Source organism: Jaculus jaculus, chromosome 5 (genome assembly GCF_020740685.1).
Source record: "Jaculus jaculus isolate mJacJac1 chromosome 5, mJacJac1.mat.Y.cur, whole genome shotgun sequence".
NCBI classification, from domain to species: Eukaryota; Metazoa; Chordata; class Mammalia; order Rodentia; family Dipodidae; genus Jaculus; species Jaculus jaculus.
This window is the reverse complement of record NC_059106.1, coordinates 23908891-23928438: the sequence shown is the minus strand read 5'-3', so window position 1 is coordinate 23928438 and position 19548 is coordinate 23908891. Positions and strand designations below refer to the sequence as shown.

General features: G+C 38.5%; 1 protein-coding gene across 6 annotated transcripts in view; it reads right to left on the bottom strand.

Moving 5' to 3' along the window:
- Positions 1-19548, bottom strand: part of Epb41l5 (erythrocyte membrane protein band 4.1 like 5) — a 115076-nt gene that overhangs the window by 69541 nt on the left and 25987 nt on the right. For all 6 annotated transcript variants that reach the window (XM_004659738.2, XM_045149035.1, XM_045149036.1 and 3 more), the window contains exons 4-11: positions 13997-14039; positions 12920-12998; positions 10781-10825; positions 10565-10617; positions 5043-5163; positions 4547-4634; positions 2548-2636; positions 2002-2071 (exon numbers count right to left, since the gene is read on the bottom strand). In XM_004659738.2, coding sequence (XP_004659795.2) covers positions 2002-2071; positions 2548-2636; positions 4547-4634; positions 5043-5163; positions 10565-10617; positions 10781-10825; positions 12920-12998; positions 13997-14039 — 588 coding nt within the window. The remainder of the gene's footprint in view (positions 1-2001; positions 2072-2547; positions 2637-4546; positions 4635-5042; positions 5164-10564; positions 10618-10780; positions 10826-12919; positions 12999-13996; positions 14040-19548) is intronic.

The following is a 19548-nucleotide window of genomic DNA, read 5'->3' as shown; positions in this document are numbered from 1 at the left end:
GCACACACACAAATTCACTATGTAGTTTAGGCTAGCCGTTAAATTATGGCAATCCACCTGCCTCAGTCTCCTGAATGCTGAGATTACAGGCATGAGTACCACACCTGGCTTAGAAGAGGACTCTTTTTTTTTTTTTTTTTTTGCTTTTTCGAGGTAAGGTCTCACTCTAGCCCAGGCTGACCTGGAATTCACTATGGTGTCTCAGGGTGGCCTCGAACTCACGGCAATCCTCCTACCTCTGCCTCCCAAGTGCTGGGATTAACGGCATGCATCACCATGCCCAGCAAAAGGACTCTTAATAGCCTAAAACTAAAAGCAATTCACATATCCAGAAATAATGGAAGGGTAAGTAATTATGGTCTACTCATAATAGGAAACTATATCATATAGTCATAAGAAGGAGCACAATACAGCTACCAGCCATGACACAGCTGGAGCTCACAAATGCAATGTTGAAATGAACCACATACAAAGAAAGTCTGTTCATGGAAAGTTCGAAATATAGGCAAAAACTAAGAGGCTAGGTAAATTGTTAGCACTTGGAGGGACTATATCTGATTGGGAGGCAAAAAGAAATTTCCAGCATTCTGGAAGGATTCTATTTCTTGATCGAGGTATTATGCAAATAGATGTATGTAAATGGAGCCAGCTGTATAAGTAATTGTGTGCTTATTTGAATGACCATTGTACTCCAGTGAAACCAACCAATAAAAACTATACATTGTGGGCTGGAGAGATAGCTTAGTGGTTACGGTGCTTGCCTGTGACGCCTAGGGACTCATTTGACTCCCCAGGTCCCATGTAAGCCAGCTGTACAGTGACATAAGCGTGGGAAGTTGCACATGTGCACTAGGTGGCACACACATCTAGAGTTTCATTGCAGTGGCTAGAGGCCCTGGCATGACAATTCTCTCTCAAATACTCTCTCACATAAAGAAAAAAGCCAGTGGGCTGGAGAGATGGCTTAGCGGTTAAGCGCTTGCCTGTGAAGCCTAAGGACCCTGGTTCAAGGCTCGGTTCCCCAGGTCCCACGTTAGCCAGATGCACAAGGAGGCGCATGTGTCTGGAGTTCGTTTGCAGAGGCTGGAAACTCTGGTGCGCCCATTCTCTCTCTCTCCCTTTATCTGTCTTTCTCTCTGTGTCTGTCGCTCTCAAATAAATAAAAAATTAAAAAAAAAAAAAAAGAGAAAGAAAAAAGCCAGTCTGTTGGGCTTGTCTCAAAAAATAAAAAGCTAAAAGAACTACACATTGCAAAATGCACTGAAAGAGGCTGGAGAGATGTCTTAGTGGTTAAGGCGCTTGCTTACAAAGCCAAAGGACCTCATTTCGATTTCCCAGACCCACGTACGCCAGATGCAAAATATCCTTGGGCTGGAGGGATGTCTTAGTGGTTAAGGCATTTGCTTGAAAAGCGAAAGGACCGAGGTTCAATTCCCCAGGACCCACATTAGCCAGATGCACAAGGGGCACATGCATCTGGAGTTCATTTGCAGTGGATGGAGGCCTTTGCGTGCCCATTCTCTCTCTTTCTCTGTCAAATAAATAAAAAGATTCAAGACAGAGGTTGCAAAAGCTGACACTTCTGTCTAACATAAGGAACCAAAAAAAACAAACAAACAAAAAAAAGAATATCCTTAAGTGTCTCTTTGGGTTTTTTCTGATCCAGTACTAAAGAGCTAAAGTCACTTAAATGTAACTTTCTATACACCTTACATATTTTATCAATGAACAAATAAGAATATCTGTAATGTCCTCCTACCTCTGCCTCCCAAGTACTGGAATTAAAGGCGTGTACCACCACACTCAGCTAAAGAAAAGCATATTTTTGATATAGTGTAACCCCATGAGAAAAGTACTTCAGTAATACTACTACCAATAATCATCATCGTAATATTATTATTATTTTGTTCTATGGCTCTCTATAAGAATGAGATACATTCCTCCTTGAAGTAACCATACAACATAGTCACTGTTAGATAAGTAATGCAATATAATTCCTACCTGGTCATCATCTTCTACAACCACTAAGGTTAATTTATTCTTCTTAAAATCCAATCTGGTTATCTTGGGCCTATAGTAATGAAACCAATAGCCAGATAAGGAAAAAAACATGTAGTTCAAAAGCAAAACCTCTGACAAAATTGATGTTGCATATATATCAGAAATTACAAATAATTAAGAAAAAAATAAGACATCTTTGTACTTCAAAGACCTCAATTATGGTGTAAGAGTGTCTCCAGGAAAAAGAAATACCAAAACTAGTGAGAGGGAGTATCCATGTGAGAACATTTAAGGAATGGAGGAACAGATAATATTTATGCTATCATATAGTGATACACCATGAAACTAATGAAAACTATAGCTAGAAGACTATACTTTGCCTCTGGGGAATGAGAATAAAATGAATTACTATGGCAGGAGATAATTACTTTTCAATGTTAAACTACTCAGAAGTATTGGATTTTTAAACTATTTTATGCTAATGGTATAGGTCCTTTAGCTCTCATTAAAGACAAAACAGAAAGTATCTGACATCACCCTGCTTACCAAAAAAACAAGCCAATTTTGGTCTCTCCTTCAAAAACAAGAACTCCTGTTGGGGTTAATCCCAAACTATAGTCATTTCCATCTCTAGCCTATTGTAAGAGAAAAAAATGCATTAGCTTTACTGACATGAAACAGAATCCCTATTTTCATTTAACTACTTCATTTTATTTTACACTAAATAAATCAAAGACTAATATTAATATTCAAAACATGGCATATCCCAAATTATATTGCCTCATAAACTCATGCATATATTATTTGTCAATGAAACATTATCCAGTAATGCCTACCCTTTGATTCACTGGGTACATGTTCCAAAATGCCCAGTGGGTACCTAAAATCATGTAGTACTGAACCTTGACTTTTTTTATAGTTACCTCTTATTGTGACTAATGAAATAAACGATACAGCATAATAAAAATTATATGAATGTGGCCTCTCTCTCAAAATAACTTATAGTTCATTTCTGGGATTTCCTCCTTGTTTAGACACTGGTTGACTATAGGTAACTGCAGCCGTGAAAAGCAAAACCACAGACAAGGGGACTCCTATAGTGAGGTAAGCCTTCAGTGAACATGGAGAATTATAAAGAAAGCTCTTCTCAGGTTCTTCCCATACTCTGTTTTCTGTTTAAATTACAAGTTGGAGAAAAAAATGACTTCCTTAGAAAATATGGTCGCTTAAACTAGAAGTAAGCCAGATGTGGTGGCTCATGTCTGTAACCCTAGTACTTGGAAGGCTGAGGCAGGACTGCCATTAGTTCAAGTCCAACATGAAATATATAGAGAATTCTAGACCAACCTGGGCTACTGGGTGAGAATCTGTTTTCAAAAAGCTAGAAGTGGGCTGTAGAGAGGCTTAGCGGTTAAGCGCTTGCCTGTGAAGCCTAAGGACCCCGGTTCGAGGCTCGGTTCCCCAGGTCCCACGTTAGCCAGATGCACAAGGGGGCGCACGTGTCTGGAGTTCGTTTGCAGAGGCTGGAAGCCCTGGCGCACCCATTCTCTCTTTCTCCCTTTATCTGTCTTTCTCTCTGTGTCTGTCACTCTCAAATAAATAAAATTTTTAAAAAAATAAAAAATAAAAAGCTAGAAGTAAGTCAGGCATGGTGGCACACACCTTTAATCCTAGCACTTGGGAGGCAGACATAGGAGGGCTGTCTTGAGTTCGAGGCCACCCTGAGTGAATTCCAGGTCAGCCTGGACTAGAGTGAGACTCTACCTCAAAAAACAATTAAAAAAAAAAAAAAAAGCTAGAAGTGCCTGAAGTAGTAGCACACGCCTTTAATCCCAGCACTTGGGAGGCAGAGATAAGAGAATCACTGTGAATCGAGGCTACACTGGGACTAGAGTAAGTACCTGGTCAGCCTGGTCAAGAATAAGACAAAACCTCAAAAAAAGTAAGAAGTAACTCAAATTACTACCCACATGTGTTATAGTTTACTAAAGCCCTGATCAAGCTATGAAGTTTCAATTTTGCTTCCTAAACCATTTAACAAAGCTTACTATATATTGATCTTAAATGATAAACATGAATTAACAATTACAGATAGTTTAAGATGGGAGCAAAGGTAATTTTTCACAGCTCAAAAAAAAAACCTAGCTAGGTATGGTGGCTCAGGCCTTTAATTCTAGCACTTGGGAGCCAAAGGTAGGAGGATTACTGTGAGTTCGAAGACAGTTAGGGATTACAGAGTGAGTTCCAGGTCATTATGGCCTAGAGTGAGACCGTACTTTAAAAACAAACAAAACACAAAACCCACTAACATTTACATACCTTTTTGGGAATTTTGGTTGCTTCTTGTCTTTTCTAAGTGTATATTTCCATAAAATCTAGTCTTTTAAATTTTAATCTCAATCTTTTTTTTTTTTGAACTAACATATCCAAAGTACTATGCTGGCCTATACAAATTCCATGCCTTTTCTCTTACAGCAAAATTCATAGTCATCTTACAAGTACCAAAAAAATGAATTTTTGTATAAGTTCTCCAATCAGGGCTTACCTTGACTATATGCATATCAACTCCGTACATTTCCAGCCATTTGGCTTTATTGAGATAATTGGTTTCCGCTTGTGCCGGTGTCTGACCTCTGAAATTTAAAATACAATAGTTTTATGATGATAAGAAGCATAAAATGAATTCCATATAAAAGACAGAAACAGAAGAAAATACAAAATAACTATGTGGTGATGTTTAAAATACACATGGTCAGGGCTGGAAGGATGGCTTAGCAGTTAAGCACTTGCTTGTGAAGCCTAAGGACACCAGTTTGAGGCTCGATTCCCCAGTACCCATGTAAGCCAGATGTGCAAAGTGGAGCATGCATCTGGAGTTCCTTGCATGCATCTGTAGATCCTTTGCAGTGGCTGGAGGTCCTGGTGCACCCATTCGCGGGCTTGCTCTTGTGCTCGCTCTCTCTCTCTGCCTCTTTGTCTGTCTGTCGCTCTCAAATAAATAAATAAAAACAAAAAAAATACACATGGTCAATGATTATTACCTGTATTCTTTCCATTTCTCAAAAATAGCCAGTTCCATCTCTTCAGTCTGAACGGGCACAAATCTGAACTCAGTGACAACTTCAGGACTATGCTCAGCAAGGTCACAGTCTCCAAGTTCCGCTACAGAGAAAAGTTTAACAATACTGTGTTAATGTTAATTAGAATCATTCCTCAAAAACCATTTTGTTAAAAAAAAAAAAAAAGATGATTAGTTTGTTTTTTGAGTTAGGGTGTCACTGTAGCCCAAGCTCACCTGGAATTCAATATGTAGTCTCAAACTGGTCTTGAATTCACAGCAATCAACCTACCTTGGCCTCCCAAGTGCTGGGATTAAAGGCATGAGCCACCATGCCCGACAGAATCTTTTTTAAACTACCAGGAGTCCATAATGCCTATTCATCCACATAAAACTGGCTTAGGAGTTACCAGTATGTACACAGAAAGTGTTTTGTTTTGTTTTGTTTTTTGTTTCATGTTGTTTTTTTCCAAGGTTGGCTCTTACCTTGGCCAACATGGAAATCATTCCGTAGTCCCAAGCTGGCTTCAAATTCATATTGATCCTCATACCTCAGTATCCCAAGTGCTAGTATTAAAGGTATGTGCCACCAAGTCCGGCTTAAAGTCCTGTTTTTAAATTTTTTTGTTGTTGTTGTTTTTTTTGTTTTTTTTTCGAGGTAGGGTCTCACTCTGGTTCAGGCTGACCTGGAATTCACTATGTAGTCTTAGGGTGGGCTCGAACTCACAGCGATCCTCCTACCTCTGCCTCCCGAGTGCTGGGATTAAAGGCGTGCGCCACCACGCCCGGCTAAAAAATTTTTAATGTTTACTTTTAATCTTTGGGTGTTTCCATGCCTGGGCCATGGTGAAAATGTGTTAGTTTGAAGGCAATCTTGGATGCTGATTCTGGCCTTCCACGTTACTCAGAGGAGAGGTTTCTTGTTTGCCATTGCATAAACCAGGCAAGTTGACCCCCAAGCTTCTGAGAATCCTTGTCTTCAATCACTGTTTTGCTGTAGGAGTGCTGGGGTTACAGATATGTACTATGATATCTGGCATGACAAAATCTGGAGAATTGGAACACAGGTTGTCATGCTGTGCAGCAAGTACATTTATTTACAACCGAGCCACCCACTATGCAGGTATTGTTTTGTTTTGTTTTTCGAGGTAAAGTTTCACTCTAGCCCAGGCTGACCTGGAATTCACTATGTAATATCAGGGTGGCCCTGAACTCATGACAATCTTCCTATGTCTACCTCCCAAATGCTAGGAATACAGGTATTTCATTTTTAATTACACCTAATTTAGTCAGGACTCAATCCTTAGCTTTTGAAAATTAATTTCTATAGCTCCATAGGGAAGAATCTTTACCCCTTGTTATTCTTTTTATTATTATTAATCTTTTGGCTTTTCTGAGTTAGGGTCTCACTCTAGCTCAGGATAACCTGGAATTTACTATGGATGGCCTCAGCTGGACTCCTGTTATTCTTTTTTATGTTTTGTTTTTTTTTTTTGAGTTAGGGTTTCACTCTAGTTCAGGCTTACCTGGAATTCACTTTGTAGACTCAGAATGGCCTCAAAGTCATGGCGATCCTCCTACCTCTACCTCCCAAGTGTTGGGATTAAAGATGTGCGCCACCATGCTCGGCTTCCTGTTATTCTTCTTCTTCTTCTTCTTTTTTTTTTTTTTTGGTGTTTCAAGGTAGGGTCTCACTCTAGCCCAGGCTGACCTGGAATTCACTATGGAGTCTCAGGGTGGCCTCAAACTCACGGCAATCCTCCTACCTCTGGCTCCTGAGTGCTGGGATTAAAGGCATGCACCACCACGCCCAGCTCTAAAAAGTATTTTTTAGGGCTGGAGAGATGGCCTAGCGGTTAAGCGCTTGCCTGTGAAGCCTAAGGACCCCGGTTCCAGGCTCGATTCCCCAGGACCCACGTTAGCCAGATGCACAAGGGGGCGCATGCATCTGGAGTTCGTTTGCAGTGGCTGGAGGCCCTGGTGCGCTCATTCTCTCTCTCTCTCTCTCTGTCAGTTTCAAACAAATACATAAAAATAAACCAAAAATTAAAAAAAATTGGACAATCAGCTCGTATGGATAGAGGGTCTAAATACTATGCATAGAACATGATGTCATACAGTAAGACATATTCCTTATCTAGAATACAAAATTATTGATACTAAAGTAAAACCAACAGGGCTGGAGACATGGTTCAGCAGCTAAGGTGCTTTCCTGCAAAGCCTAAAATCTGATTAAATTCCCCAGTACCCACATAAAGCCAGATGTACACAGTGGTGCATGTATCTAGAGTTTGCAAAAATGGGCCCTGACATGTCCATTTTCTCCATTTGTCTCCCCCCCCCTTTCTCTCTCTCTCTCTCTGCTTGCAAATAAATAAATAAATAACTTGGAGGGGGGCTGGAGAGATGGCTTAGCAGATAAGGCACCTGCCTGCAAAGCCTAAAGATTCATGTTCTACTCTTCAGATCCTACATAAGCTTGATGCACAAGTTGATGCAAGTGCGCAAGGTTGCACATGCCCACAAGATAGAGAAAGTGTCAAGTTCGATTACAGTGGCTTGAGGCCCTGGTGCACCAATTCTCTTTCCCCCTCCCTCTTGATTTCTTGCATTAAATAAAAGGGTAATCAGCCAGGAATGGTGGCTCACGCCTTTAATTCCAGCATTCAGGAGGCAGAGGTAGAAGGACTGTCATGAGTTCGAGGCTAGCCTGGGACTACTCAGTCTGGGCTAGATTGAGACTTTAACCTCAAAAAACCAAAAAGAAAAGAGAAAATTAACAAAGGGAAAAAGGAGGAGAGAACAGAGAAATGCACAAGCATATACAAACTCATCTGTGCCTATTTCTTTACTATGGATTTGGAAATAAAAGATAGTATATGTCAAATTTTCTACATTGCTGAATTTTTCTTTTAAAATAATATTTTACGTGTACTAAAAATTATTTTCATTTTGCTAAAAATTCTACATGAGAGAAATAAATACATGGGAATCATTTTGGCAAAACAATATTACCTATTCACTTACAGAGCTCCTAATCCACTCTATATGTATTTCTGAGCACTAAAGAGTCAAGCTTATGTTAAAATAAATAAAGAGGTATAAATTCTGTTTTTAAGAAGCATATTTTTAAGGCGGGCATGGTGGTACATGCCTTTAATCCCAGCACTCGGGAGGCAGAGGTAAGATCGCCATGAGTTCAAGGCCTCCCTGAGACTACATAGTGAATTCCAGGTCACTATGAGACCCTGCCTTGAAAAATCAAAAAAAAAAAAAAAATATATATATATTTTTCACTACCGTTAGGCACAAACAGAATATATATGACAACAAATAAGTGCTTTACACATACTGATGATAGCAGCTTTATAGTACATGTAAGAGATTATATTGTACTTTGCAAGATAGCATGTAGGACATAATAAAAAATGAGTGGGCTTTCAAAAGCATTTGTGGACTAAGAGTGTATTTCAGTAGTAGAGTAATTGCCTAGCATGTATAGGGCCCTGGCTTCCATTACTAGCACTTCCCCCAAAAAATAAAATACGTAACTACATATTTCTGGACCATAACAGTACTAGGACACACATTCCAAATCAGATGTGCATCTAACATTATGCAGATAAGGAAAAAAGCTTTAATTTGGAAAGACTAGGACCGTAAGTGAAAGCAAGCAGTTAAAAAATTTACCTTAAAAGAAAAATGAAGTTATGAAATTTGCAGAAAAATGGATGGACCTGGAAAGGATTATACTAAGTGAGGTAACCCAGGCCCAGAAAGCCAAGCGCCACATGTTCTCTCTCATATGTGGATCCTAGCTACAGATGATTGGGCTTCTGCGTGAGAATGAAAATACTTAGTAGCAGAGGCCAGTAAGTTAAAAAGGAGACATAAAGGGAAAAGAAAGGAAGGGAGGAGGGTACTTAATAAGTTGATATTGATATGTAAGTACAATGATTGTGATGGGAGGTAATATGATGGAGAATAGAATTTCAAAGGCGAAAGTGTGGGGGGGGAGGGAGGGGAATTAACATGGGATTTTTTTTATAATCATGGAAATGCTAATAAAAATTTTAAAAATACAAAAATAAATAAAAATAAAAAATTTACCTTAGTGGAAAATTTCTGAAGTACAGAAATTTGCTCATTACCAGACCACACGTCAATGGGAAAATATACTTTTTTCAATAACGAACATGTAAAATGGATAAAAATATTAGGTTTACCCTGTACCATAAAATTTAGTCTATTAAGAGCCAGGCGTGGTGGTGCATGCCTTTAATACCAGCACGTGGGAGGCAGAAGTAGGAGGACCTTGGTGAGTTCAAGGCCACCCTGAGACTACAGAGTGAATTCCAGGTCAGCCTGGGCTACAGCGAGACCCTTCCTCGAAAAACCAAGAAAGTACTAATGTCTTAAGCATTATTATTTTCATTCTGGCATGTTTACATATATTCTTAACAAAATACATCCATTTTGTTAAAAAGGACTGAAATTATTATAGTTTTCCTTTAAAATAAACATCAACTTTTAAAAGTCGTGTGTGGCGGTGCACGCCTTTAATCCCAGCACTCAGGAGGCAGAGGCAATTCCAGGTCAGCCTGAGCTAGGGTGAAACCCTACTTTGAAACCCCCCCCACACCACCAAAAAAAAATTTTTTATAAGAAAATTCTTAGGTTTAAGAGTATGGAAGGGCTGGAGAGATGGCTTAGCAGTTAAGGTACTTGCCTGCAAAGCCAAAGGACCTTGGTTCAATTCTCCAGGACCCGCAAGGTGGAGTATGCTTCTGGAGTTCATTTATAGTGGCTAGAGACCCTGGCACATCCACTGTCTCTGTCTCTGTCTCTCTCTCAAATTAAAAAAAAAAAAAAAAAAAGAGTACTGGAGTAACTTAACAAGGTTTAAGGGTGTTTTTCATTCATCTTATTTAGTAGGGAACACTTTAAAGTAGCCATCAGGAGCTTTTCCACGTGCTCTAAAAATTCTCTAGTTCAGTTACGAACAAGACTAAAGAACACTCACCCGGCCACAGCAGCAATAACTTACTTGTGCATCACTGTGGTTTTTCTTTGTTGTTTTTTTTTTTGTTTTTGTTTTTTTAACTTTTTATTTTTTTGAGGCAAGGTATTGTTCTACCACAAACTGGCCTCGAACTCACAGCAAGCCTCCTACCTCTACCTCCCGAGTACTGGGATTAAAGGCATGTGGCATCACACCTGGCAACTGTATTCTTTTTTAAAGAAATTATCATCCAAGGCCCAACTACATCAAATATCCAGTAGTATTCAATTCTTGTTTGAAAACACTCCAGATGGGAAAGGGACAAAGAAATGGGAGGAAAAGACTATCCTAAAACAAATCAGAGTTGGATACTGTGGATACTGATGCAATTTTACAGAAAAACTAAAAAACTATTGTTTTCTTGTATAATGTCTTCTGAAATTCTTTAAAACACACAAGACAGATTACTCTCTAGTCTTAACAGTCACACAAGAATTTCTTACCTTGCAGATTATAAGCTGCCAACTGCACTGCTGTTTCAAAGGGACACTCTAATCTGAGATCAAAACACAAATTTGTTAAGCTAGTTTCATAATCTTCAATTTTAAAATGAATGAAAATAATAGTTCATTTGACTGCTTGTTTTTCTTAACTCAACTTATTTTCAATTTTTTTAACTACCCCAAAAAACATGCAGTTATGTACTAAATAATACTCACTTCCCACTGAGAATATCTTGCTTTAACTGAAGAACAAATAAATACCTAAGAAAAACAAAAGGCACAAATTTAACTAAATGAAACAATCTACTGTGAAAAAATTTCTATCCTTATACTTGGAGAACATTCTTAATTATAGCATTTTGCTGCAATCCATCATGTAAATGAAAAACAATACAGAAAAAGAGGGCAGTAAGCATGACAAGGTAATAGGACAATAGCAGACCACAGGTATACAGCATAGCAACTTAAGTGAAAATGGAGAGATGGCTCAGCAGGTAAAGGCTTTTACTTGCAAGGCCTGAAGGCCTGGATTCAATTCCCCATTACCTAAGTATAAAGAATGGCATATGCATCTGGAATTCATTTGCAGTGACTAGAGGCCCTGACACACCCATACTCACTCATTCTCTCTCTGTCTCTCTTTCTCTCCCTCAAATAAATAATTTTTTAAAAACCCTCTGGTAATTATAACCTCAGGGTTATAATTATAAAAGACCTATAACTCAACTTTTTCATTTAATAAAGACCATGTATAGGGCTGGGGAGATAGCTTAGCAGTTAAAAGCACTTGCTTGCAAAGCCTGCTGATCTGGGTTCAATTCCCCATTACCCACATAAAGCCAGATGCACAATGTGGCACATGTGTCTGGAGTTTGTTTGCAGTCACAAGAGGCCCGGTGTGTCCATACTCTCTTTTCAATTAAATAAATAAGTTTTTTTAAAGACTATGAATACATGGGGTCATCCCTATGTAATGCAGTTGATGAACGAGAATCAAGGAAGCAGGTTAAAATGTTGAGAACATGTATAAACTAAAGTTCAGTTAAAACTACTAAAACCAGGGCTGGGGAAATGGCTTTGTGTTTAAGGTGTTTGCCTGCAAAGCCTAAGGACCACGGTTCAATTCCCTAGGACCCAAGTAAGCCAGATGCACAAGGGGGCACATGCATCTGGAGTTCATTTGCAATGGCTGGAGGCCCTGGTGTATCCATTTTCTCTTTCTTTCTATCTGCCTCTTTCTCTCTCTCTCTCAAATAAATAAATAATACATTTAAAAAAACTACTAGAATCATATCAGGATGTAGCAATTTCATTCATCAATGGCATTTCAATGAGTAAAGAGTCAAGAACCAACTTGAATGAAGTTGGTAACAAAAGACATTCTAATGAATGCTAATGAAACACATCAATCCTGTTTAAAACTCCCTGAATTAGACACACACACACACACACACACACACACACACACACACACACACACGTCCCTCATTAGCCACCTTTAGAAAATGAGAGGAAATCAGGTATTTTAAAGACACCAAATAAAGGGGGATAGCTCTCATTCATTCTCCCCGCCCCTCCCCCAGCTCTCACTTTTGTGTGTGTGTGTGTTTTATCATGCTATGGCAGCTCCAGGTTCAGTGCAAAATTCCATTTCAATGAAGAAAAGCAGGGTGATAGAGATGACACTTCATGTTCTGCTCTGGTCTCACACATGCACATGGGATATGAGCATCTGTACACATGTCACACAGTATACATACTTGCATGTACACATATGGCAAAAAAAAAAAAAAAAAAGATACCTTCAGGTATCAGACCTTGCCTTCCACTTTGTTTGAGACAGGTATCTCACTGTTCACAGTGCTGAGTCTGCCAGTATAGCTGGCCCACAGGCTTCCATGGGATTCTCTGTCTCCACTTCCTTTCTCACTCTGGGTTACCTGGTATAAAAGCAGCTAGTGCTACAGCGTTTGGCTTTGATGTGGGTCTGGAGATTTGGACTCAGGTACTCGTGCTTTGTCCACTGAGCTATCTCCCCAGCCCCTATTTGTTTATTTTTAGTATTTTGAGACAGGGTCTCACATTGGAGCTCAGGCTGGCCTAAAACTCACTGTGGCCTAGGTTGGCCTTGAATTCACAGTAATGTTCCTGCCTCAGCTTCCTGAGGGCTGGATTACAGGTATCAACTAGAATCATATACTCTGGAACTCCCGCTCTAAATTAAAAACCTATTGTTTTGAGATCCTACTATGACTTAGGGAATCTATTAGCTGTCGATACACTGTAAACAACCCTGAAGACAATCTTCTAAAAAGTACCACAACACCCCTACACAACTCTGAAGAGTCCTCTTACCGGGTTAGCTCTTCACGAAGGTTATTTGGTTCCGAAGAATAAAACTTAACACGTAGATGCAGACAATAGGGCGAACCAACTGCCATTAAAAAAGATAGCTTTAATTTCTACTTAACTACTTACTAATAATTTTTCAGCCAGTAAATTTATTGAAAATTACTGAAGTGTGACAGAAAATTAGAGAATATTGTGGTGTTATTTCAGGGCAGATCATAGGTTTAAATGTGACACAAAAAACGAAAGTTTTAAAATGTACCAACCATAATAAAGGACTATCTCATTTGTCTGTCAAATCAAGGACAGCTCTAGATTAATTCTAACAGTTCAAGGTCAAATGCATATCTTAACTGTGTAATCAAACAGCCCTGAAAACCTGCTGAGCTGTTTCTTGAGAACAGTGAGGAGTGCCCATGTTAATAACTGCTCAAGGCCAGGCATCCCACGCTTTCAAATTCACTTCAGCTCACTCACTAACTTCTGTGTTCTCAGCAGTCCCATCCCCAAGATTTCAAGTGCCCTGACAACCTGCCCCTACAGAGAACAAGCTGGACTGCAGGACTGGATGCTGGCACTGTTCCTGGAGTACTGCTAGGAATAATACTGATGCTTTAGGTGAATGATTTCATTTTAATATTTTTGTTAAGACTATTTCAACACAAGCAATTCCTAAGTTAATCATTTTGTGGGAAGTCAAGCTAATTTGTAAGCTGCAATGCTTCCATAAAATTTTAAAATTGTAAGACTGCTGAGTTTCAAGTAATGTCAAATGTACATAAATTGAACAGAGACACTGTATACCACAGTGAAATGATTTTTAGAAAGAGGAGATGGACAGCCAGGCATGGTAGAACACATCAAAAATCAGGAGGCTGGGGCAGATTTTTTTTTTTTAGTTTGAGGCCAGCCTGGGTTCTTAAGACCTGAGTGAACCTCTCCTCCACCCCCCACCCAAAAATGAGAAAGCAAAAAAATTTTTTTCATCTGAAACAGCTTTGTAAAATGGCCTTACTATTAGGAACCAGAACTTTTAACTTATTTGATTTCTATCTTTTCCACAAATAATTTTTCACCACTTACTTTTTACTTGCTTCTTGATGCTTTTTGTACCATCCAACCAATGCTAAAAGCGAAAAAATAAAGTTCAGTACTTAAGCAAATGGCAGAACTTATGTTTTTAATTACTAAAAGTTATTCTTATGTCTTTGTTGATAACCACAGTACAATATTTCACAAAGGAAATCCAAACTGGGTGATTATGAGAAAAGATGTTGATACCTGAAATTCTTACCTTGATTTTCACTGGTTCCCAAATAAATGACTCTTTCAAACCTGGTACATTAGAGAGGAGAGAGCTGGATACAGCCCTCACTGGTACAGCACTTGCTCAGCTAAGCCATCTCTCCAGCTCTCATTCTTATAACAGAAATGTAAGACTTACTAGCAGATCTTAATTAGATGAAATAGCAATGCTAGCTAAATTTTGTGTCAGCAGATGCTACTCAAAAAGTGTTCTCTGAAAGAGCTTTCAGACTAGTGACCAGTGAAGCAGTGCCTTTCCTACACACATAAGAAAATGTAAGCACTGTGACTCACAGATTTCTGGTTTCAACAGTAACAGCTTTTTAATTTACATAACCTCTTCAATGTGAAATGCCTGTAACACTAACAGACCTTAAAAAAAAATAATTCTAGGGCTGGAGAGATGGCTTAGCAATTAAGGCATTTGCCTACAAAGCCAAAGGACCTTGGTTCAATCTCCAGGACCCACATAAGCCAGATACACAAGGTGGCACATATTTCTGGAGCTTGTTTGTAGTGGCTACAGGCCCTGGTGTGCCCATATTTTCGCTCTCTCAAAAAAAAGTGTATATATATATTTCAATCAAACAATCCTACTGACCAACCATTCCTAGCTCAATTCTCATTATGAATCTCTTCCTGCCATCAGGTCCTGACAGTGACAGGATGCATTCATGCAGCAAGACATACACGACTGAGTTCACTTTAGCATGCTTTCAATTCCAAGCTCCCCAAAGGAAAGGAGGCTCTTGTGCTAACTAGTTCACAGAGCCAAGGAATCCGGTTTCAGAGATCCTGATACACAAAGAGTAAATAAGGCTGCATTGTTAACAGAGTTGTAACTGTTTGCGTTCCTTGCCAGTTATTTGCCTCTCCTCTCCTCTCCTCTCCATTCCTCTATTTTCTCTATTCTCTCTCTAGATTGAAAAGTGAAATTCACAGAACTATTATTGTGCCAGCAGAGTCCTTTTCTACCTTGGAAAGGGATACTCAGTAAATATTTCAAAAGAAAACTAAATACTGTACAGTGCTTTGTGTTTTTATTTTGGTGGTGCTGAAAAATGAACCCAGTGTACCACATGTTAGGCAAGAGTTCTATCACTGTGCCACACCCTAGCTCTATGCCATGTGCCCTCTGGACTCCAAGTTGTGTATGTTCCTACTCATCTCTCATATTTAAATGAATTCTGCTGGACATCCCCCTTTAAATATACTTCAATCTAGCAAATGTTCAGCTTTACACATTCCTTCCAGATTAACAGGTCTATGGCAGGTCCCCAATGTATTGTCTCATGTAGTCATCAGTGTATACTGTAACAGTACAAGTGAACACATCCCTTCCAGGAAGCAGTTTTCACGAGACAGGCCTCAAAAATAACATGTGCCATTGACCCAGAAATTCTACATCTGCCAATTATGTGCACAAAAGCTGATATACACAGATTTATTGGCAAAGAATTGCATCCTATGTATCTATCAATAATGAACTGGCTAAAATGAAATATTTAATTACGTAGATAGGGATGCATCAATTAAAAAGAATGAGAAAAATACCTAAGGATCTGAAAGATTAGTTAAAATATAGTTACATATATTTGTTAATTGTTTTGTTGCCAGATGCAGGAGGATCCTTGTAAGTTCAAGGCCACCCTCAGAGCACATAGTGAATTCCAGATCAGCCTGGGCTAGAGCAAGACCCTACCTCAGACCCTCCCCCGCCCCAAAAAAAAGGTGATGCAGGGTGTGATGGCACACACTAATCCCAGCACTTGAGAGAAAAAGGTAGGAGGATCATTGAGTTCAAGGCCAGCCACGACTATAGAGTGACTGAACTGCAGTGAGATCCTACCTGGAAAAACAAAACAAAAAAAATTGTTTTGTCAAAATGTACAAATTTGTATATATATAAGTATGCATATTCTTTTTAAATAAGACAATCTACAACAAAATAGTAAGATAGTATGTCTAGGTGTTTGCAGATTACTGGTGGTATTTTTCTTTTCTTTTAAAAATATTTTAATTTATTTATTTGCAAGCTTAGAAAGAAAGAGAAAAGATGAATGAGGATGGGTGTGCCGGGGTCTCTTGTTGCTGCAAAATTAACTTCAGATGCATGCGCCACCTTATGCATCTGGCTGTATGTGGGTCCTGGGAAATTAAACCCAGGCCATCAGTCTTTGCAAGCAAGTGTCATTAACCACCGAGCCATCTCCCAGTCCACTGATGGTATTTTTCTGCTTTTTTTCCTACTTACTCTACCATGAAAATATTTTATTGAAAACAATAACAAGGATTCTCATATTTTAACATGTTATATAGTTGTTTATATGGCTTTTTTTTGGGTAATTAAAAAAGTTGGTCAACAGACTTCTTATCCCAACACACCACAAGCACCTCCCTAAAATGTGATTGCCTTTTCTTTATTCCCTTCTAAGTTTCTTCAAAGAGGGAAATAATTTTTGATCTGTTTTACTACATAACAGTGAGCTAAAAATCAGTAAAAACCTATAAATGTTGACAGAGCTGAGGAATACAAAGAAACATAAGATACAGTACTTCTTAAAATCTTCCTTGGTCCTAACAAATTTCTCCTTGGTTAGATGTATTCAAGATTAGTCTCACCTTTCTACTCTTATGCATACCCTCCTTTTCTACCAAGTATTCAACATGAAAGCATCCAGTGAGAACAAGGATCTAAGGTGCACACTAAACAAGGATTTTCATGTCATTTCTACCTATTGTAACAGCTTCTAATATCTACACTCCATTAAGAGGACCCACAACTCAGATAAAGTATCACATCTGAAAATGAGATTTAAGAGCTGGGGAGCTCTGGTTGACAGTTTTCTGTGGAAGGGCTGAGTTCATGTTTGCATATTGTTAAGTCTGTTTTCTTTCATCTCCTCCACATTCCAAGACCAGGGACTGGAAATTCAGAGCCCAGAGACAGGCACTGAATGTTCTTTCCTTGAATCAGGGTCTTTAGGAGTTGTGTTTAAGTTTCATGAGAAGATAAAGGTAAAAGAATGCAGATAAGAGTCTTGGGGTGCTTCATGTCAAACTTGTAATGTTCCTTTCCCTTACTGTACCTTCAAAAGAAAATGAATTCCCTTATAACTTCCTATTTTTAATGTTTAGTTGGTAAATTTAGAAATTAAATATATTACAGATAACTATATTTCTTTCCCATCCTATTCAGATGGGTTAGAAGAACAATTATTTACTTGTCCATCTTAAAATATGAGTAATAACTAATCACACACACTATATGTAACTAAACCAAAGAATTGCCTAGGATGCTTTTAAAATACAACCTTCCCTTACCCTTGGACCTCCAGCCTTGTGAACTACTCAACTCACTAAAGAAATCACTACTACCCTTGCTCAAAGGCCAAAGAACAGAAATGCTAATTATCTTTCAAAACAATGCCTCTTCGGGAAACATTTCTTCCGTTAGTGAAGCTCTATAATCTGCATTGATTATTTAAAAGAAATGTTAACAATTTTATAAAACTTTAAGAAATGTAAACAATTTTAGAAAATGTTGAAAAGATATGCTAAGAAAAGAGGGCTTGGGGCTGGAGAGATGGCTTAGTGGTTAAGTGCTTGCCTGTGAAGCCTAAGGACCCCAGTTCGAGGCTCAATTGCCCAGGACCCTTGTCTGCAGTGGCTGGGAGCCTGGCGTGCCCATTCTCTCCACCCCTCCCCCCCCCGCCTCTTTCTCTCTGTGTCACTCTAAAATAAATAAATTAAAAAATATTTTTTAAAAAAGAGGGCCTGTAATCTAATCAAAAACTTTCCAGTTTAAAAAAAAAAAAAAACTTTCCAGTTTGGTCTAGACTCTAAAATAAATTCTTCCAGAGAGTGATTACTGCTTTAGAGTTAGCCATCTGCCATAAAACATTTCAAAAAGCTGGGCATGGTGGTGCACGCATTTAATCCCAGCACTCAGGAGACAGAAGTAGGAGGATTGCTGTAAGTTTGAGGCCACCCTGGACCAGAGTGAGACCCTACCTCGAAAAACCAAAATAATAATAATAATAATAATAATAATAAAATAATTTCAAAAAGGAGTCTTAGCCATGACAATGTGTTTTCCACTGTATCTTTCTATGTACTGCTAGTATGCTTCTTTTAATTAAAAAGTGAAAGTCAAGCCAGGCATGGTGGCGCACACCTTTAATCCCAGCACTTGGGAGGCAGAGGTAGAAGGATCTCCATGAATTCAAGGCTACCCTTAGACTATGTAGTAAATTCCAGTTCAGCATAAGCTACAGTAAAACCCTACCTTGAGAAAGACAAAAAAAAAAAAAAAAAAGCCATAAAAATATGTAGGTGATTTAAGTAGGTTATAAATTGACTCTTCATCAAAACAGAACATACACAAAAGGACAGCTTGATATGAAATTGCATAGTATTTCACTGGCTTTTTAAGGTTACTTTTTAAATTTTTACTTAAGGGGAAGAAGGAGAGAGAAAGAAAATGGGCATGCCATGTGAATCTGGCTTACATGGGTACTGGAGAGTTGAACCTCGGTCTTTAGGCTCCACAGGCAAGTGCCTTAATTGCTAAGCCATCTCTCCAGCCGTTAAGGTTATTTTTATACTTAATTTTTTATTATCATTTACCATCTGACAATCTTAAATCACTTTTTTAATTAGTTATGTACACAGTATGTATACAACCATGATAGTACCATCTTTAGCCTCCTCCCTGCCCTCCCCCTTAAAATACTCTTCACCTTCAAAGAGCAAGTATATTTTTTGAGCCCACTAAAATCTGCTATTGTCATACACTGTCCTAATTTATTTCTCATGACTCCTCATTGCTTTTCCTCAGAATACTGTGTGGCATTCAGTCAATATTTTCGTGGTACTTGAGGTCTATTCTTGTTGAGTTTTAATATCAGTCAACAATCAATAATCCATTACTGGTGAAACCATTACAAAGCACAAAAGTCTATGATCAAAATAGCACTACTCAGAGGGATCAAAATATCTAACACTAAATCAAATTTAAAAATCACTAGACCTCACTTAACAAATTTTTCCTCTTTATAGACTATTCTTCAGGATGAAAATTTAAAAGTATTATCCCCAAGCCCAAATTAGTAAACAACATAAGCAAACTATCACATCTTTTTCCTTGAATTCTTCAGAATATGTATTAATAAGACATATTACATACATCAATAAAAGTCAAAAAAATTAGTGAAACATACTGTCACTCTCATATGTTTACAGTAGTTTAATTTGGTAAAATCTGAAAAGGCTTAAAAACCTTTCAAAGAGCACAGAGAGGTAGGAGGATCACTGTGAGTATGCAGCCA